A 20115-nucleotide genomic window follows, 5' to 3' on the forward strand; every position below is an offset into this window, starting at 1 on the left:
GAGCTGGGGCTCAAAGTGATACAGTACTAACCTTGAGCAAAAGCTCAGGGACAGCACCCAGGTCCTGAGTTCAAGCCCCACAACTGACTAAGAAAATGAATGCAGTGTTAACTTTTCTTTAGGTCTTAAAAGAATCCAAAATATTTGCTGGAGGAAACCTAAGCAGCATCTAATTCATTATCTAGAGGAACATTCCATGTACTACTCTGGTTAGGAATGATGGGACTAGTTGTAATGTAGCCAGGAAATTTTAGCATGGTATTCCTTGGTTTATTTAGTTCAGGATATGAGCAAAGGTACAGCCACTCTTTGCAATGAAAATGAGGCTGTTTCTGTTTGCTGTGGACAGATAGAGAAATCTGTGTGATGTAGGTGCTCTTGCCTGGGTTCTTATGAGTCTAATGCTCTTGTTTATACAATGCAGAACAAACAACTGTTCTCTGCCCTAGAAAACTCTGTGTGTGTCCATTTGAACTCTGACCCCACATTTTCCCTCTTTGTAATCATGCCCAATCCCATAATGTTACCTTGCTTTGTTGGGTGCTTTAATGAGTCCTGTTTGATTGATACTTCAATTACCGTGATTGCAATTTACATAGCTTTAAACGGGGCCACACTGTTAGGCTGCCTTTCTTAACTACTTCTTTGAGTGCAAAATAGAGATAATATGAAATTATGGGCTCGTGTACAAGCTGGGAGGAGAGGGAGAAGGAGCTACATATCCTGGACAGTTATAGTTCGTGGATATAATTTTGTAGTGCTTTTCTCCCTCAAATGCTTGTCTAGCTTTGAACTCATTTTAATCTTCAGTATCCCTGGGGAGTAAGTAGGTAGGGCAACAATGAAGGGAGTTTCGGGGTGAAATTTTCAGGCTGCAGACTCATATTTATACAAGTTAGTTATACGAACTGTAGAAGCCTGGGTACCTTGGTTAACAGGCCAGAAATTTACTTTCCTCACTTGTAAGTGAGAAGACTGTCAGCAATGCCTACCTCAGGACTGTTGTGTGGGTCAAACGAGAATGTATATACAAAGAGCACTAACCTTGAGCCGAAGAGCTGAGGGACAGCGCCCAGGCCCAGAGTTCAGGCTCCATGACTGACAAAAACCTACCAACCAAACAAACAAAATGAGAAGGCACATGCCCTCCCCAAATAAAACAAAAACAAACCTTCTGTGGCTACACAGAGTATCACTCGGACTTTACCAAGTAGCGTAACTATGAACACGTTCATGTTCAACACGGGAAGGCCTTGCCGTCACAGTTAATATTTTGAGCTAAAGACTGAAGACCCAATACACGAACCCCACTTGAAGGGCAGGCCTGAGCAGCTCCCCCTTTCTCTCGCGGGTGTGGGTGGTGACCTGCGGAGCAGGTGCTGGGAGACATCTTAGCCCAGTCACTAGCCAGTGCTGAGAGATTACCCTTAGTGATCCCGAAGGCTCTGCCAGTGCCGGGCTGAGCAGTGGCCCCGCCGCGATCACGCACGGACCCCAAGGAAACACAACACTTCCGTCTGTGTCCCGAGAAACCTCGAGGCGCGTGGCGAGCGCCCTGCTCGAGCTGCCTCGGAAGGAAGAGGCCAGGGCCAGCTCCTTCCCAGCAGCTGACTCCTCGCGGCTGGAGAGGCGCGCCCCGGGGTGGGGGCCCCCCGCCCCCCCGCCCCCCCCACCCGGCTCCGCCCAGAAGCGCGGGGACCTGCTGCCCGCACGCGCGCTCGCTCCGCCTTTTCCTCCCCGGGGCGATCGGGGGTCTGCGGGGCGAGGCCAGGCGCGCTGCGTGTCCGAGTCTCCCCGGCAGCCCGGCGGACGCAGGGATGAGCCGCTGGGCCCCGCTGCTGCTCTGGCTCCGAGCTGCGGGTGAGCGCCCCCCGGAGGCGGCCCCTCCCCAGCCCGCGCCCCCCGCGCCCCCCGCCAGCCCGGGACGGCGCGGCAGGACCGGGGCCCGGCGGGAGGGGTGGGCTCGGCAGGGGTGCGGCGGCCCGGGTCCTCATCTCCGCCCTCCTCCCACCCCGCCCTGCGCCCTGCGCCCTGCGCCCTGCGCCCTGCGTCCAACCTGCCCGTGCCCGCCGCCACCTTCCAGACGCCGTCCTCGGCTCCGGCTCGGGCTCGCGGGCGCCTTTCCTGCACGGTCCCCCCAGTTCCCCACACCCGAAAGCCACGGCCGCGCCTCCCGCAGACCCTCTCGGTGAGATTCTCCCCTGCGCCCCCCCCCGCCCCGTGTGCGCCCCCCCCGCCCCGTGTGCGCCCCCCCCGCCCCGTGTGCGCCCTCCCCGCCCCGTGTGCGCCCCCCCCGCCCCGTGTGCGCCCCCCCCGCCCCGTGTGCGCCCTCCCCGCCCCGTGTGCGCCCCCCCCGCCCCGTGTGCGCCCCCCTCCCCCGGGCCGCCCCGTGACGCCGCCCTCCCCCCCTCCCCGCCTCCCAGGCACCGAGGGGCCCTGGCTGTTCACCTCGTGCGGGGCCAGCGGCCGGCGGGGGCCCACGCAGAGGCAGTGCGACGGGGCGTACGCGGGCAGCGGCGTGGCGGTGACCGTGGAGGCCGCGGGGCCCCTGCGGGGCGTGCAGCGCTGGCGGGCGCCCGGCCCGGGACACTACCTGTGAGTGAGTGCGCCCGCGGGGCCGGGGTGCGGGGCACCGCCGGGCGGGGCGGGGGGGGGAGGGGGCGGGCCCGGGCGACCCCGCCGTCGTGCCCGCCCGCCTCTGGGTACCCCCCCCTCCCCGCGCCCCGTCACCCCGGCCCCCTCCCCTCACCCCGGCCCCCCCCTGCGCGGCTGGAGCCCGGGGGGCGCGGGGACTCAGCGCCCCCCCTCCCGCAGGATCTCCGCCTACGGAGCGGCGGGCGGCCGGGGCGCGCGGAACCCCCTGTCGCAGGCGCACGGCGTCTTCCTGTCGGCCGTGTTCGCCCTGGGGCGCGGGGAGCCGCTCTACATCCTCGTGGGGCAGCAGGGGGAGGACGCCTGTCCCGGGGTGAGCGGGCTCGGGGTGCGGGCGCGGGGCGCGGGGTGAGCGGGCGCGGGGCGCGGGCCAGCGGGGCGGGCGGGCGGCACCCTCCCTCCCTCCCCCCCCCCCCCGCCCCAGAGGCGCCCATCGTGTCGCGGTGCCCGCAGGGCAGCCCCGCGAGCCGGCTGGTCTGCCTCGGGGAGTCGCCCGTGGCGGCGGAGGGCACCGGGAGCGCCCCGGGGCGGCGTGGCGGGGCCGGCGGCGGCGGGGGCGCCACCTTCGTCTTCCGGGTACGTGCAGCCCGAGCCCGAGCCCGGCGGGCCGGCGGGGCCCTCCCCGCCCCTGCCCTCCCCGCCCCTTCCCGTCCCGGCCCTCTCCGCCCCGCCCCTGTCCGCCCCGCCCCGCCCCTGTCCTCCCCGCCCCGCCCCTGCCCTCCCCGCCCCTGCCCTCCCCGCCCCTCCCCTGCCTGCCCCGCCCCTGCCCTCCCCGCCCCACCCCGCCCCTGTCCGCCCCGCCCCTGCCTGCCCCGCCCCTGCCCTCCCCTCCTCGCCCCGCCCCTGCCCTCCCCTCCCCGGGCCGGGGCGGCGGGAGGGCGCCCGTGACCCCGCGCCGTCCGCAGCTGCGCGCCGGGGAGCCGGAGCCGCTGCTGGTGGCGGCGGGGGGCGGCGGCCGGGCCTACGCGAGGCGGCGGGGCGGAGGCCGGGCCCCGGCGGCCCCGGAGAAGCTGGAGAACCGCTGGGCGGCGCCCGGGAGCGGCGGGCGAGGCGGGGCGGCAGGTGAGGCGGGGCCGCGGGTGAGGCGGGGCGGCAGGTGAGGCGGGGCGGCAGGTGAGGCGGGGCGGCAGGTGAGGCGGGGCGGGGCGGGGCCGCGGGTGAGGCGGGGCGGCGGGGCCGCGGGTGAGGCGGGGCCGCGGGTGAGGAGGGCGGCGGGTGGCGGGTGTTAGGTGAGGCGGGTGGCGGGTGTTAGGTGAGGCGGGCGGCGGACGAGGCGGGCGCCCCCCCCCCCCCCGCCGTGCGGGCCTCCTGCCCTCCCGCTGTCGCCTTGCAGGTGGAGGGGGCGGCTGGGCGTCCCGGGCCCCCTCGCCCCAGGCCGGCCGCTCCCTGCGGGAGGGCGCGGAGGGCGGCCAGGGCTGCGCGGAGGCCTGGGCCGCCCTGGGCTGGGCGGCGGCCGGCGGCTTCGGCGGCGGCGGCGGGGCCTGCACGGCGGGCGGCGGCGGCGGCGGCTACCGCGGTAGGTGTGCGGTGCTCGGTGCGCGGTGCCCGGTGCGCGGTGCCCGGTGCGCGGTGCTCGGTGCGCGATGCGCGGTGCTCGGTGCGCGGTGCCCGGTGCGCGGTGCGCGGTGCCCGGTACGCGGTGCGCGGGCGGGAAGCGGACCCGAGGTTACGGCTGTCGAACCTGCTCCGAGCTTTTCGGAAGGATGGGCGGGAAAGGCCCGCCCCGCCACCTGCCAGGCCCGAGATCAGGGGCCTGGCCCGCAAGGACAAGGCCAGGACTTCAATCACACAGTCACACGAGCAGACAGACAGACAGACTGACAGGCAGGTAGACAGACAGGCAGGCAGGCAGACAGGCAGACAGGCAGGCAGGCAGAGACAGGCGACAGGCAGGCAGACAGGCAGACAGACAGGCAGACGACAGACAGGTAGACAGGCAGACAGGCAGGCAGGCAGGTGACAGACAAACAGGCAGACAGACAGGCAGGCAGATAGGCAGACAGATGACAGACAGGCAGACAGACAGGCAGGCAGATAGACCTCACCGGATTTTCACTGAAATCAGGACCAAGTCCAACACCAGTTAGTTCTCTGTGGAAGATCTCAGAGCTGGCCGAGTTAGCTAAGATGAGCCGGGGGCCAGAAGGACAAGGGATGGTTTGCTGGTCATTTAAATGTGGCCCCCAATCCAGTAGTTTCAGCACAGATGCAGATCCTAGGGGTGAGATTGGATGGGGAAGATGTAGGCAAAGGATCTAAAATTTCAGTCGGATGAGAGGAAGAAGTTGGACGGTTCAGTTGTCCGTCTTGGTGACTGCAGTCATTAACAGCGCATTGGTCAATATGACAAAGTCGATTTAGGTGTTCTCACCACAAAAAGGGTGTTGTCGATGCTGATCGGCTCAAACTAGCCACTGTGCAATGTTTCAAAACATCGTTTTGATTCCAATACATAGATACAATTTTTGTTGATTCAATTATTGTCATTGATTAAAACAAAACTTGTGGGTGGGGGAACGAGAGGGAAAAACTAGGAAAGCGCAAGAGATAGGGTGACATTAGCCAAAAGAAATGTACTCTTTACCTGACTTAGGTAACGGTAATCCCTTTGTACATCACATTTGTAATTACAATAAAAAAAATTAGATTAAAAAACAAAACAGTGCAAATTTCCAGCCATCTCCAACAGCCTGAATCAGAAACCCCACGGCAAGACGCCAGTCAGCTGACCTTTTGGCAGTACAGGTGTTTGAACTCAGAGCTTGCCCTTTCCTGGCAGTCCTTCTGCCATGGAAGCCAAATCTCCAGCCCTTCTTGCCTTTAGGTTACTTTTCAGACGGGATTGTTGGCTTTTTGCTTGGCTGGTCCCTGACTGATCTTTCCACCTAGCTGGTGTTTTACACGTGCACTACTACGTCTGGTCATCCAAGTTTTCATTGGTCCTCTGGGCGCCTCCAAGGTCCTCCAGGGTTCAGGGCACGTCAGTGCAGAGCAGTAGGGCCTTTGCAGCGATGTGGGCTGCGCTGTTCATAAATCTACGTTCCCACAGAAATGGAATAGAAATGGGATGTGTGGGTTGGCTTCTCTCACTCATAGCTGAGGACCCAGGCCTGAGCCAGGCCTCTCTGCGCGTGAGTCGGTCCCTCGGCTCCCACTTGGGTGTGGATGGCGCCTGTATGGTAATGGCGGCCAGTGGAGAGAAGATGACGCCGGGATTTTCCGTGGGAAATTCCAGCTTCTGTACTTCGCATAAGCCAGCTTCCTAGCAGAAAGGCCGCTGTAGGCCCCTTCTTCCCCTTCACCCCCTGGCTGGCATAGTCAAGCTCTCCGTCACTCAATTTCCAGGAGGAGATGCCTCAGAGACTGACCTCCTCTGGGCTGATGGAGAGGATGGGGTTTCCTTCATACACCCCAGCAGCGAGCTCTACCTGCAGCCGCTGGCAGGTACCCACCGAGCTCCCGCTCTCCCCCACTGCTCAGGGGGCCCGGCCCTTCTCCTCGGTCCCTGGTCCACTCCCACGGGCCACCGGCTCTGTGTACACTGCGAGCTCCTCAGCCCTGACAGTCGGGAACACTGGAGACGTGTACTGTGCTGGTGGGGGTTGTGGGGCCAGCGCGGGGCCGTCTAATGCGGTCATCGGGCGTCCCTCCCCTGCTGTGAGGTCTCTTGAAATACCTGTGGGCTCCAGGGTCCCCGCTGGAGGGAACAGACGTCAGGCTTGAAGTCCCCGGGCACTATCTCCACCCTAGACACTGCTCCTCGCTCTAAACCCCAGGGCTACAATGAATCCTGTTGCTAGAAAAGACACGTGTACCCCCATCTCCCATTCCCACGTCCCATGCACGCCGCACCCCGCCGTATCCCTCCTCTGCTGTCAGTCACAGAGAACCACGGGGAGGTGGAGATCCGCAGGCACCCCAACTGCAGCCATTGCCCTTTGAAGGACTGCTTGTGGCAGGCGGGGCTCCACGTGGCTGAATGCATCTGCCCAGAGGGCATGGCACTCGCTGCCGACAACGTCACTTGCGTGGGTACGTCCTGCCTTTCCGTAGGTCGGGGCTGTGGGGACCAGGAACGCTGGCGGGCAGGTCGCTGTGTGCCGGGCACTGGGCTGCGCATGCCTGGAGGCTGGTGTAGGAGGCGAGAGGGACATGTACATAGACATTCGACAGCTGCCCGAACATGGCAGTTGCTACGGGAGATGCCAGATATTCGAGGGGCTCTCCGGAGACCGAGGTCGCTTTTGTCGAGGACGGTTGGCATCATGGGTAAACACTGCGTCTTGAAGCACGGGTCAGATTTGAGTAGTCAGGCACAAAGATACACTACACACCTATCATCCTAGCTACTCAGGGGGCTGAGGCCTGAGGATTGAGGTTCAAAGCCAGGCTGAGCAGGAAAGTCCACGAGACTGTTCTCTCCATTTAACCACCAAAAAGCCAGAAGTAAAGTTGTGGCTCAAATGGTAGAGTGCTACCCATGAGTGAAAAGCTAAGGGGCGGCCCCCGAATCCCTGAGTTCAAGCCTCGGTACTGGCACAAAAGCAAATAAGCAGCAATAACAAAAATGAAGATAAGCGGATAGAGCGAGCTTCCCACTCGAGATCTCTCTCTCTCTCCCTAGACCTCCCCAGCACAGCGAGCCCGCTGGTTCTGGCGGTGGCTGTGGTGGTCACGCTAACGCTGAGCCTGCTGACGGCATGCGGGGTCCTGATTCTGGGTAGGGAGCACCGAGTGGGCGCGAGTGAGGCTGCCCTCGCCACCGCGCAGCGATGTGCTGCTGCGGGTCCCTACGCCCTCCCCCTCCCCCCTCCAAAGCCCTGGGTGGAGGACTCCTCTGGGCTTCGAGGAGGAACATCACTGGGGAGGCGGGGGGGGGGGGGAGGCGGGAGCATTCACCCGAATGGGCATCTGCAGGGCGTTGTGGGCACGGAGGCAGGGCGGGCCTGACGGGCGGGCGGAAGGTATGTCTCTGTTCTCTCCCCCTCCCCCACATCAGTGAGCCAAAAGAAGTGGCAGGGCCTGTGGGGGACGAGACTGCCGGGCCCTGAACTTGAGCTGAGCAAGCTCCGAACCTCTGCCATCAGGACATCCCCCAACCCCTACTACTGCCAGGTGGGGCCGGGCCCGGGCCAGCCATGGCCTCTGCCTCCCGGGCTCACCGAGGTGTCCCCAGCCGACGTCACCCTGGTCCGGTGAGTTGTCCACCTCCTGACAACCTGGGTATCCTCCCCGCCCTGCTCCTTGCATTGTGGACCCCCGAGTTCAGCCCGGCCCCGACCCTGGCGTAGCGATGGAGGCTCATACGCGCTCCAAAAGGGAAAGGGACTTGCTCAAGGTCAGCCCCCCACCCCAGCGCTGCGGCCATAGCGGCCTGGGAACCCGACTCCTGGCCTGCACAGGTTGTCTCCCTCCCTCCTGCCCCCTCTCCCGCCCCGGCTCTGGGGGCCAGCTTCAGCCTTGAAGGGCTGTGTCTGAGCTGTCCACGGTGCAGAGCGCTGACACGGTCAGCTGGCCACGTCAGGGGAGGGGGGGGACAAAGGAGGTAAAGGGGCCGCTGGACCCCGCTCTGTGCCAGTTACCCACCTCCTTCCCACCTGCCTTCCCACAGAGCCCTGGGCCACGGTGCCTTCGGGGAGGTGTACGAGGGACTGGTCACCGGCCTTCCTGGGGACTCCAGCCCCCTGCAGGTGGCCATCAAGGTGAGACGGTGGGGGCTGGGGGTAGGGGTGGAGAGCAGGGTACCGAGGACGAGCAGTTGCTAACTTCCGGTTAACCGAGCCATCCGCATCCTCCTGAAGTGTGCAGCCACACTTAGCTGTGCTCCTCCTCCCCAGACCCTGCCAGAGCTCTGCTCTCGCCAGGACGAGCTGGACTTCCTCATGGAAGCGCTTATCATCAGGTGCACCCAGGGCTGGGGGGTGGGGGGGGCTGGAGGGAGGGCCCAGGGCTGCTCACAGGCATAGGGGGCTGGAGGGGGGGGCCAGGCTGCAGGCAGAGATGGCTTCTGCTTTCCCTGGGATGGAGGGGGGTAAGGCAGCAGGGGTTCTCTGCCGCTTTGTGGAGCCTAGAGTGTGTGTGTGTCCCCCCCCCCCCCGCTGGTGGTGGGGTCTGCGCACCACCCCAACGCAGCAAGTTCAGTCACAAGAACATCGTGCGCTGCGTGGGGCTGAGCTTCCGGGCGGCCCCTCGCCTCATCCTGCTGGAACTCATGTCTGGAGGGGACATGAAGAGTTTCCTGCGGAGGAGCCGGCCGCGCCTGGTGAGACCCGCCTCCCGCCTCCGCCCGCCCTCGCCGCCCCACCCCTGCCGCGACTAGCGTGCCTCCTGCCTGACCAGGGCCAGCCGTCACCCCTGGACGTGGAGAGCTTGCTGCGCTTGGCCCAGGACATCGCCCGGGGCTGCCGCTACCTGGAGGAGAATCACTTCATCCACAGGTGGGGAGCATCCTGGTTCCGAGGACCTGCACCCCGACTTGCTTTCCAAGCGCGGCTGTCGCCCACGCAACCTTTTAAGGAAGCGGGTCAGGAAGGACTCGAGTCCTGAATCCTCCCGGTGACCCTCTGTCCTGATTCTCCAGGGACATCGCTGCCCGGAACTGCCTGCTGAGCTGCACAGGGCCCGGCCGCGTGGCCAAGATCGGGGACTTTGGGATGGCGAGAGACATCTACCGGTGCGGGCTCGGCTCGGGGGAGCGGGAAGCCGCGGCTCTGAGGGGGCTCGGCAGAGCCCCAGTGCCTGACTCCCCTCTTTCCTCGTGTAGGGCCAGCTATTACCGCAAGGGGGGCCGGGCCTTGCTGCCCGTCAAGTGGATGCCCCCGGAGGCCCTCCTGGAGGGGGTGTTCACCTCCAAGACAGACTCCTGGTGATTCAATCCCCTCCCTTCCCTTGAAGCGAATCCTGGCCTGTCAGGCCGCCTCCTGTGAGGAAAGTGGGGCTCCCTCCCCGTGATGAGCCTTGTTTCCCGCCATGATGCAGGTCTTTCGGGGTTCTGCTCTGGGAGATCTTCTCTCTGGGCTACATGCCCTACCCTGGGCGCACCAACCAGGAGGTGCTGGACTTTGTGGTCGCAGGGAGCCGGATGGACCCCCCGAGAAGCTGTCCAGGGCCTGTGTGAGTTGAGAGTCCCGCCGGGGGGTGGGGGGCCCTCAAGGCCATGGGTGGGGCGGGCACGAGCTGCCGCCTCTCCTCAGGTACCGCATCATGACCCAGTGCTGGCAGCAGCAGCCCGAGCTGCGCCCCGGCTTCGCCAGCATCGTGGAGCGCCTTCAGTACTGCACTCAGGTGTGCCTCCGCCCCCCCCCCACACCCGCACGCCCTCACCTAGCACCCCAGAATAACTCTACGGCCCCTTGGCCCCACCGGCCCACTGCAGGACCCCGACGTGCTGAATTCCCCCCTACCCATGGAACCCGCGCCCGTCGTGGAGGAGGAAGGGGCGTCCGCGCCGGGGAACGGGACTTCGGAGGTCCTCAGAGCCCCCCACTCCCAGGGCCCGAGTGCACAGAGCTTGCGGAGCTGGGGAGGAAACCTTCTTGGCACCTGGCTGTCCTCTGGCCTCAAGCCCCCCAAATGCAGAGGCCTCCAACCCCAGAACCTTTGGAACCCCACATATGGCGCCTGGGCCCCCAGGGCGCCTGTGCCGGCTGACCCAGGCGCTGACCTTCACGGCAGCTCCGCCCTGCACCCCTTCCCAGGCCTCTAGGTGGCTTGCCGCTCCTGCCGCCCGTCCCCTGCGGTCTGGGCTGCGTGTCCGGGCCTGCCTCAGGGCTGTCCTGGCAGCAACAGACTTTCCATCCTGGAAACCAACTCAGGCCTCCTGGGAAGGGCCTGGCCACTCCCAGCTTCTGGTTTGGGGGGCCAGAAGCCATGGCCTGCCCACCCTGGGAGCCACCGGGGAGGTCTGGACTGCCTTCCCCCTCGTCTGTGCGATCCCCAACCCCGCAGCTGTGTCAAATAAAAGTTCTCCTCACACCTCCAGTCCAGTCCGTACGGCTGCAGACTCCGGACCGGGCAGGAGTGGACCCGAGGAGGGCGGGGACGAGGCCACAGTCACGGAGCTCGCTCTCTTGAGCTTTATTGGGAAGGGGAGTCCACTGTAGTGTAGGAAGTTAGACCCACAGGCCCGTACGCGTGAGCTGCGTATTTCTGGCTGCTCTGGGGAGGTGCATGGAGAGCTACCTCGGAAGAAGCCGGGACTCCCTTCCCCTCCTGAAACCTAATGCCGCTCAGCTCGGGGAACCTGGGGCTTCTTTGGGGGCCAAATGCCAGTTGTGGCAGTGCAACCCCCTTAGTGACTGACATCTAGGCCTGCAGGACTGGGTAAGCGGCCCGCCCAGCGGGATTCCAGTCTCTTGCCGGCATGCACAAAGGGGGCACAACCCTGGGTCCACACATCCGTCCGACAGCCAGCCCAAGTGGGGACAAGGGCCCAGTCTCATCTCTCAGCCAGGCTGGCCAGGATGCCAATGAGATTGTCCAGCCCCAGCAAATAGCCATCTTCGCGGTTGCCCTCTTCCCAGGGTCGGCGGTGGTCCAGGATCTGGCCGTCAGGGAGGGGTGTGGTCTTGCCAAAGTCGATGAGCCACACACCCGCGCGATGGCAGTGATCGTGCACGAAGAGGAGCGAGCTGCCAATCACCTGTGAGCCCCACACAGTCAGGCCCCGGCCTCCCGGGAGGCGCGCCCACCACCTCACCCCACTGTGGCCCTCACCGGGGCCCACGGGCCTCTCACCTCATGCCTCCTGAAGAACTCCGAGACCTCCAGGGTGTCCCGGATGTGCTGCAGGCGGTTCAGATACCTCCTCTGGGAAGATGGGGCGGGCCAATTAATGACGCGCAACAGGGGGCCCCTCTAAGAACTTAGGGCGGCGGCCACACGCCCTCAGCTTGGCACAGCTGCCTCTGACAAAGACACCCACGGCCCACCAAGGAAGGGAAGGGAAGTACAGTAGGATGCGGGCTGTCAGGGGGTCCCACGGGCAGGGGGCACCCTGGGCTGCAGACACTCCCAACACTTGGGGTCCCTGGGAACTGGCTCTCACCAATACTTCTGTGTCCCCTTGTACAAACTCCTCAAAGACGCGGGTCACCTGCTCGCGACTTCGGGTAGTCTTGAAGTCGGTGCTGCAAGAGCCGTCGGCTTTCTGAAGGAGGTGGGCAGGGAGTGTCAGGGGCCGGGTCCCGCCTGGAGGGAGAGGACCATGCAAGGGTAGCCGGGCAGCGCCACCCTCCACCCCCAGGGCACTGGGAGCGGGCGGGCGTGGAGGAGGGGGGGCCCCCCCGCCGGCTGTCCCCCCACCCCCCCCACCCGGCCCACCTTGATGCCCTCGATGCGGAAGCCGAGCGTGGTGCTGGAGCTGATGCCTTCCCGCCACTGCATGTAGCGCGGCTTGGTGACGGCGCGCTGCGCGTGTTCCTCGGCCGTGGGCGCCTCGGGGTCCACCGCCAGCATCTTCTTGTACATGTCCTTGCGCAGCTTGGGCCGCTCGCGGGCCTTGGTCAGCTCCTCCTCCAGGTAGGTCCTGCCAGGGGCGAGGGGCGGGGCGCGGGCCGGTCGGTGGGGGGCGCGCACGCAGGCCCCGCCCCTGCCCGCCAGGCCCCGCCCCTCCCCGCCCCCTCGCGGGCCTTGGTCAGCTCCTCCTCCAGGTAGGTCCTGCCAGGGGCGAGGGGCGGGGCGCGGGCCGGTCGGTGGGGGGCGTGCACGCAGGCCCCGCCCCCGCCCCGCCCCCTCGCGGGCCTTGGTCAGCTCCTCCAGGTTAAGTCCTGCCAGGGGCGAGGAGCGGGGCGCGGGCCGGGTCGGTGGGGGGCGCGCACGCAGGCCCCGCCCCTGCCCGCCAGGCCCCGCCCCTCTGGGGCCTTGGTCAGCTCCTCCTCCAGGTTAAGTCCTGCGAGGGGCGAGGGGCGGGGCGCGGGCCGGTCGGTGGGGGGCGCGCACGCAGGCCCCGCCCCCGCCAGGCCCCGCCCCTCTGGGGCCTTGATCAGCTCCTCCTCCAGGTTAAGCCCTGCCAGGGGCGAGGGGCGGGGCGCGGGCCAGGTGGGGGGCGCGCTCGGCGGGCGGGCGCGCGCGGCGGCCCCGCCCCCTCGCGCACCTGACGCCCATCTTGCAGTCCAGCACGCAGGGCCCGTCGAAGCCGTCCAGCAGGTCCTGCAGCTGCAGGTAGCTCTCGCCGTCGCGCTCCACCTCGCCGTGGAAGGCAGGGACGCAGCCCCGCAGCGCGTCCGCCATCAGCCGCGCCAGGCAGTAGCGCTCCGGCTCCGAGCTGCGCTTCAGGATCAGCCCGCTGGTCCCCGCCGCCTTGAAGCTCCCTGCGGGCGGGCGGACGGACGGATGGATGGACGGACAGACGGGGAGGGGGGAGGGGGGCCTCCGCTTAGCGCCGCCCAGCCCTTCCCGCGCCCCGCCCCGCCGTGCCCACCGGTATGGCCCGCCAGCTGCACCCACGAGTAGCGCTTCTTGAAGGGGCTGATGACCGGCAGATTCACCATGGTCCGGATCTTCTGCCAGTGGCTTTTCTGGAAGCGACACGAGGCCCCCGTCTGCAAATAGGAATGGCGGCAATGTCTGAAGTCCTTCCTCTTCCCGAGCCCGCGGGAAGCCAAGCCCCGATGATCCCCCGTGCTCATCCGTTACTCGCTCCCACCCGCGGTCTGTTGTGAGTGGGTGTGGCAAGCACTGAGACCCGAATGGTTAGAGGAGGCTACTTGCCTTCTCGAGCAGACAAAAATAAATAAACAAAAGGCCTGGACCTCGGTCAGAAAGCTCAGTTCTACCACTCAGAAATTGCAGGGGCAGAGTGCTAAATTGTTCTGTCATGGTTTCTTGTCTTTCTCAGGTGGCACTGGAGTTTGAACTCGGGGACTTGTGCCCGCTGGCAGGTGCTCTAGCCCTGGAGCTACGCCCTCAGCCTGATGGTTACCCTGGATGTCAGTCTTCAGCTCTACCGCAGGGAAATTCTGAATAAGTCTGGGGTGGAGCCAATGCCTCGGGAGATCCTGGGGCCTGAGAAACAAGCCTGTGTTATCAGAGTATCCATTTATAAAATGGGGATGGATTCCCTTGCTGCGGTGTTGGGTGGTAAATGGAGCTTGAGTAGGACAGGCATTCATTCAGCTCCCCGGTCCCATTCCTCGGCATGAAGCAAAAGCCAGACAATCTAGATCACCCATTCACTCACTTGGGAAGCTAGTTCCTTTCATTTAGAGAAGCAGACACTGAATCAACCCTTCACACAAGCCCAGCACGGTGAGGTCAGCCTGGCAGGCTTGCGGAAGGGACGCCCCAGCTCCTCCACACCCTCCCGCTCGCCTCCGCAAAGGTTCCATGGACTCCTGGCTAGTTGGCCCTCCGCTCTGATTGATCTGTGAGCTGCAAGGTAGAGGGTCTGTCATCTTAAGCAACACTGGCAGGCAGCCAGATGCCCTTTAATCCTAGCTCCTCGGGAGGCTGATATCTGAGGATAACAGTTCTAAGACAGCCGATGCAGGAAAATCTGAGAAACTCTTAACTCCAGTTGGCCACCAAAAAAAAAAAGCCAGAAGTGGAGCTGTGGTTCAAGTGGTAGAGTGCTAGCCTTGAGCATAATAAAAGTGCCCACAAACTGTCAGGGAAAGAAGGCAGGAGTTATTTTGGAGAAAACCCCTATGACTTTGGCTCTCCATCCAATCCTGAAAGGATCTCATATACTCTGGGCCTTTTTGCTTCCCTCAACAAGTCCAGCCATCCCGTGTCTCCTCTCTGAAATGCATAGGTCTGGGTCCACTGTCCCCTCCCGGGTGTGCTTGCTTTCCACAGGAGTTAGTTGTGTGTGCCCAGACAAGAACAGCAACCCCCATTCCTGCTGGGAGGGAGTGTTAAGAGGAGAGCCGAGGGGCTGGGGATATAGCCTAGCGGCAAGAGTGCCTGCCTCGGATACACGAGGCCCTAGGTTCGATTCCCCAGCACCACATATACAGAAAACGGCCAGAAGCGGCGCTGTGGCTCAAGTGGCAGAGTGCTAGCCTTGAGCGGGAAGAAGCCAGGGACAGTGCTCAGGCCCTGAGTCCAAGGCCCAGGACTGGCAAAAAAAAAAAAAAGAGGAGAGCCGAGGAGGTGAGATTAGCAGGAGGCTGCTGACCATAAAGCCTCGCAGCACAGGGAAGCGATGGGGTGGGTGACAAAGCGCTGAGCAGTTGGCTCCAGTCCTGGCTTTCTCGCTTTCCGGCTGGGTGAACACAACCCAGTGCTGTCATCTGTGTGGGCCTGTTTCCTCTGGGAGGACAGAGCGGCTGCCCTAACACGAGCCACCATTTACTGACTGCCTACTGCACGCCAGGCACCTTCGCATCCTCCTTCTCGAATCTCCACTCAAGTTCCGACATGGCACGCTGGGGCGTGATCACATGTCCAATCCCTGGGGATCTGGGGGTGTAGCCAGAAGCAGCCCACAAGCAGCATGACATCTCTCTCAAAACTCCCTTTCAAAATCTTTAAATACATACAAAGTTTGCATTCTGCGAACATAATAAAATCCAAGTGTTATTATAAAACTCCCTACCTCCAAAACCCTCAAGTAAAATTCCAGGGAAGTGATTGTGCACCACGTGCATTAGCCCCACCCTAGACCTCTTCTCTCGTGTTCACTGGAGAATCACCATACGGTGCCCGTGCCCAGCAAGGATTTGAGGTGGAGTTTTGGGGCCCATTTTATAGAAGGTTCGGAGGAGTCTGCACATCCTAACATTCCACCTCTACAGAGTCCACGTTTCTGGCTCTGCCACTTCAACTCCTTCCCCGTGGCCTGGGTGCTCTAGCACTTACCAGAGTCCGTGTGACCATGCTGTCTGGCTGTGAGGGTTCTGACCTCGGAGGAGACACAGATATGCTGTGCGTCCTCGCTCCACCGGCTAGACGCCTGTGATCCTAGCTACATGGGAGGCTGAGATCTGAGGATCACAGCTTGAAGCCAGCCAGGGCAGGAGAGTCTGTGAGACAATTTCCCCCCAAAGCCAGAAGTGGAACTGGGGCTCAAGTGGTAGAGCACTCGCCTTGAGCAAAAAAAAAAAAAAAAGCTCAGGGATAGTGCCCTGAATTCAAGGCCCAAATACACATGCGTGCACGTGCACACACACACACACACACACACACACACACACACAGTGGAAGGGGAACCAACCTCAAGTTTGATCAGGTTAGGGAATGAACCATCTTTCCTTCCTTCTGGGGTCTTGAGGATACATGAGGAAACTAAAGGCGGAAAGGGGTCCCGGTAAAAAAGAAGGTTTACTGAGCCAGGACTGAGCACATGCCAGTAGGCCCAGCCACAGAGAAGGCTGGGGCAGAAACATCATTTGAGGCTACTAGTAAACAGACCAGGCTGGGAAACCTAGTGAGACCTAGTCTCAATTTAAAAATGTCAAGTGGTACACCAGCCCTCGGCTGGCGTGATAACGGCATCCACTTGTCCCCATGCCAAGGTGAAATGGGGCCACCTCCTGCTCTCTCCACCTTGGCTTTGTGTCTCACAGAGCTAAGAGCAGCACTGACGAAGGCGTGGGGTGGGGGTGGGGGTTCTAGCCGGGCAGGTAACAAAGGGCTTTCATGCCAGCATCGCAGCAGAGCCCCTGCAGCACCTCCCTGGGTCTCTTAGGACAGGATCTAGCAGCTGTGCCCGGTCGTGGATTTGGCCAAACAGGGAAGGAGTTGACGCCAGTGTCATGGAGCTTGACTCAGTGCCGTCATCTTCTACTCAGGTAACCTTCCACGAGGGGAAACCTTCCGCGGGAGGCACCCTCCCGCAGGGAACATAAAGCATTCACCAATCAATGTGTCCAGAGTGCTTTTGGAGAATCAGTCTTGAGTGGGTGGGTTGCTGGTAAGCGGGCGAAGATTTTAGCTCATGAACAACAGGCAGGGAAAGAGAGTTTTGAGCAGGGGAGATTTTTATTGCATGGGCACTGGGAAGCAGGTTTTTGATGTAACAGGCTGAAATGGAGATGCCAAGAAAGTCAAAGCCTCATTCTTTGGCCCAGAGCTGGGCCTTTAGAAATCAACACACAGTAAGTAGCCAGGTGTCGGTGGCTCGTGCTTGTCATCCTAGCTACTCAGGAGGCTGAGAGATGAGGAACATGGTTTGAAGCCAGCCAAACCAGAAAAGTCCCCATGAAACCCTTATTGCCAATTAACCACTCAAAACCTGGAAGTGGCGCTGTGGCTCAAGTGGTAGAGGGCTAGCCTTGAGCAAAAAGGGGCTCAAGAAGCAGAGCCCAGGCCCTGAGTTCCAGTCCCAAGACTGGGGGGAGAGGAAGGAAGGGAAGAAAGAAAGAAGGAAGCAAGGAAGGAAGGGAAGGAAGGAAGGAAAAAGCAAGCAAACCAACACACAGCTGGAGGCAACGTGGGCATCATGGGGTAAAAGCAAGGGGCGCTGTGCCACAGGAGGAACCAGTAGGCTGGATGGGCAAGGGCTTGGCCAGGTCCTCACTCAGACTCTCCATGCCTGAGCCCTGTTTGGAAGCCTTGGGGCTATCTGCTCCCCCTATCACCCGGGACAGCCTGCCTCCTGCCAGAAGAGCCCGCGCGCTCTGAGTCTGGCTCTCTCCCCTGCTCTCTGCCTCCAGTCATTTTGCTTCTGGTGGAAGCTCTCTGTCAGCCCAGCACCCACTCCATGTTCCAGATGTCCTATCAAACTAGCACTCCCCGTGGTGGGGGCGGGGGGAGCAAGCAGTTTAAATTTATAAAACCATTTGCGCTAAGGTATCAGTGACCCACGGCTTCACCTTCCCATGGGCAATTGCCTTTCTAAAAGGAAGTCTGTTAACCTAAATTCCGCTCTATAATTAGTGGAAAGTGATGTGTGGGGGTTCTGAGCGCGGGAAGGGGATGGCATCCAGGTCTCCTTACCTAGCCTGCAGCTCGGAGAGAAGAAAAGCAGATGAATAGGAGGAGGACAGCGCCCACCCTCTCTCTCTCTCTCTCTCTCTCTGCCAGAGCAGCCTTGCGATGGTTCTAGGAGGCAGTCAAGGCCTCAGAATAGTCCTGACAGCTGCCCCTGGGGGGTATGCCTCGCCGGGAAGTGGGGGGGGGCTCTCCCTCGGTCAAGGGAATGGCCACTGGGCAGGGGGAGGCTGGCCCCGTCTCCACCTCACTGCTCTGGGACGCCCGTCCAGGCTTTCAGAAGGCAAGGCGGGTTGTGTTCTCCACAGAGTGGCAGGAGGAGCCTCGCTGGGTACCAGGCGTGCCCAGGCTGGGCTGGCAGGGCTCGGCCGGGTGTCAGCCCCGGGGTGCACACACAGCACCTTCTCCCGGGTGTAGCCTCCAGGGCGGGAACCCCGAAAGGCGGCCTGGGAGGGCGCGCGGCGCGGAGGCAAAGTCCGCGCAGGGTCCTCCTTGGAGGACGCGGCTCGCTCTGTCAACAGCTCCGGGCTTATCGGCGGCGCGGCCCGGGCTGTTTGCCTTCGGGGAGGCCCCGGCGGCGGGCTGGGGGTGGGGAGGCCTGGGAGGCGCAGCCTCGGGCGGGCGGGAAGGGCCCTCGGCGGCCGCCCCGGCTCTGGGCCGCGGTGCGGGGTGGAAGTAGCTGACCAGAGCGTCCAGCGGTGGGCTGCGGGTCCCGACCCCGCCGGCTGGCTCCGGGGCTGCGCACGCAGCCCTGGGGCTCCCGCGGGGGCCCCGAGGGCGGAACCGGGGCGGGCCTGCGCCCCGCGCCCCGCGCCCTTCCTCCGCGCGCCCGCCCGCCCGCCTCCCGGGCGTCTGGAATTTGAGCCGGGGAGCGGCCGGCGGGTGGCGGAGGTGGGGGGTGGGGTGGAGGGGTAGGGGGGTGGGGGGTCCTCTCCCAGCTGCGCCCCCGCCCCCCCCCGCGCCCGCCCGGGGACGCAGGCCTGGGACCCCCCGGCTCCAGCCACCTGCGGAAGGAGGTGAGGATGAAGCGGCTGCAGACCAGCTTCCCAGCCCGCGCCTGTGGCCGCGGGGGGGGGGGGGGGGGCCGGGGAGGGGGCCGGGGTGGGGGCGGGGGGTCGGGGGTGTTCTGCTCCGGGCAGATGGTGCTTTGGATCCCCGCCCCCCCTCCCCTCCCCCCCCCGTGTCACTTGGCAATCCGCTCCGCAAGTGCGCGTCGGGAGTGAGGGTCCGGAGAGCCCGGCGTGCCCGGCTCTCCCCCCCATCCCCCCCCCCCGCCCCGCGTCGTCCTAGCAACGGAGGCACGCGTCCCGGGAGGGGGGGCGCGGGCGACCCCGGAAGCCGCCGCGACCCGGCTCCGCGGGCCCAAGCACAACGTGGGACGCGCGCGGCTCCACGCGGAGCGCGGCCGGTTAGAGTCGGGCCTCAGGTCAAGCCCGGGGGGGGGGCGGGGAGGGCGCGAGGCGCAGGGCGCACGCACCCCGGGGGGCACGGGCGGGAGGGGGGGCCAGGCCTCCACCTCGCGCGGGTCCGAGTCGTCCAAGCCGCTACGCCGGGGCCCCCCCACCCCGCCCCCTCCGGCCTCAGTTTCCCCTCCCCGGAGGTGGAGGGGGGGGAGAGCGGGGTGCGCACCAGGTGGGGCGGCCTTCCACGGGCACCCCGCGCCCCTCCCTCCCTCCCTCCCTCCCGGGCCCGGGCCGCGTGCGGGGCGGGCGCCCGGAGCAGACGGCGGCGGCGGCTCGCGAGCCGAGCGCGGCGCGCAGCTCCACTCCCACTCAGGAGAGGGAAACCGTGGCAACGGCGGCGGCGGGAAGGGGGGGGGCGTCCCGGGGGGGAGGGGGAGGGAGGACGCGCGCTCGCCCCCGGCGCAGCCCGCCCGGCCCCCGCACAGTCACCGCGGCGGGGTCGCCGAGGGCTCGCCCTCCTTAGACGCCCCGGACCCTCGGCGCGGGCCAGGGCCCCCCCGCCCGCCCGCCGCGCCCCCGGGAGCGCCCGCGCCCCGCCGCGCCCCGCCGCCCGTACCTGAGCCGCGTCCTCGCCGGCTTCCAGCTGCACGTTGCCGCGGCTCCGGCTCTCGCTGTCGCTCAGCAGGTCGTCCTCCGAGTCCTCGAGCAGCGACGAGGAGCCCGTGGACGACACGGACGAGGTGGAGAGGCGGCGCGGCTGCCGCAGGTGCGAGCCCGCGGCCGGCAGCCACTCGCCCTCCGCCTCCGCCGGGGGCGGCCCGGGGCTGTCCGGGGCCGGGTCCGGCTCCTCGGCGGTCACCGTCAGCTGCGGGATCACCGGGGCCGGGGGGGCCCGCGGAAGCCCGTTGGGGACCGGCCCCCCGCGCCGCTTGGCCCCGCGGGCCCGGGGCGCCCCGGCGGCGGCGGCGGCCGCGACCGCGGCACAGCGCGCCTCGAAGAGCAGCCGCAGCTCGCCGACGCTCCGGCGCGGGGCCCGCTCCAGCCCCGGGCTGCGGCACCCCGCGCCCCCCGGCCGCGCCATGCCCGTCGGGCCCCCGGGCAGGGTCATTTCCCGACGCCCGAGCCGCGGCCCGAGGAGCTGCCGGCGGGCTCCGCCACCAGCCCCGCGGCGCGGCGGGGACTGGCG

General features: G+C 64.7%; 2 protein-coding genes across 2 annotated transcripts; one reads left to right on the forward strand and one right to left on the reverse strand.

Annotated features, from left to right (window-relative positions):
• The first annotated feature begins 1817 nt into the window (after window positions 1-1817).
• Window positions 1818-10568, forward strand: Ltk (leukocyte receptor tyrosine kinase). The gene is made up of 20 exons (XM_048332060.1): window positions 1818-1860; window positions 2084-2188; window positions 2424-2595; window positions 2815-2965; window positions 3106-3228; window positions 3558-3714; window positions 3986-4168; window positions 5998-6096; window positions 6532-6684; window positions 7277-7372; window positions 7652-7847; window positions 8264-8354; window positions 8490-8554; window positions 8785-8914; window positions 8992-9089; window positions 9233-9325; window positions 9416-9517; window positions 9631-9765; window positions 9846-9936; window positions 10028-10568. The coding sequence occupies exons 1-20, from the start codon at window positions 1818-1820 to the stop codon at window positions 10355-10357; spliced, it is 2613 nt and encodes an 870-aa protein (XP_048188017.1). The 3' UTR covers window positions 10358-10568.
• A 180-nt stretch (window positions 10569-10748) lies between these two features.
• Window positions 10749-20037, reverse strand: Itpka (inositol-trisphosphate 3-kinase A). The gene is made up of 7 exons (XM_048331816.1): window positions 19546-20037; window positions 13073-13169; window positions 12746-12962; window positions 11974-12178; window positions 11699-11800; window positions 11389-11460; window positions 10749-11293 (listed from the first exon to the last, which is right to left on the reverse strand). The coding sequence occupies exons 1-7, from the start codon at window positions 20035-20037 to the stop codon at window positions 11090-11092; spliced, it is 1389 nt and encodes a 462-aa protein (XP_048187773.1). The 3' UTR covers window positions 10749-11089.
• Window positions 20038-20115: the final 78 nt, after the last annotated feature.

This window comes from Perognathus longimembris, chromosome 23, assembly GCF_023159225.1.
Source record: "Perognathus longimembris pacificus isolate PPM17 chromosome 23, ASM2315922v1, whole genome shotgun sequence".
Lineage (NCBI taxonomy): Eukaryota > Metazoa > Chordata > Mammalia > Rodentia > Heteromyidae > Perognathus > Perognathus longimembris.

Excerpts from the sequence above, each read along its gene's own strand:
- Ltk (XM_048332060.1), top strand. The coding sequence starts at position 1,818 with ATGAGCCGCTGGGCCCCGCTGCTGCTCTGGCTCCGAGCTGCGG. Across the intron at positions 7,373-7,651 it reads ATGCGGGGTCCTGATTCTGG|TGAGCCAAAAGAAGTGGCAG; the intron begins GTAGGGAGCACC and ends CCCCCACATCAG. Across the intron at positions 8,355-8,489 it reads CCCTGCAGGTGGCCATCAAG|ACCCTGCCAGAGCTCTGCTC; the intron begins GTGAGACGGTGG and ends CCTCCTCCCCAG.
- Itpka (XM_048331816.1), bottom strand. The coding sequence starts at position 20,037 with ATGACCCTGCCCGGGGGCCCGACGGGCATGGCGCGGCCGGGGGGCGCG. Across the intron at positions 13,170-19,545 it reads CCGGCGAGGACGCGGCTCAG|AAAAGCCACTGGCAGAAGAT; the intron begins GTACGGGCGGCG and ends TGTCGCTTCCAG. Across the intron at positions 12,179-12,745 it reads GACTGCAAGATGGGCGTCAG|GACCTACCTGGAGGAGGAGC; the intron begins GTGCGCGAGGGG and ends CGCCCCTGGCAG.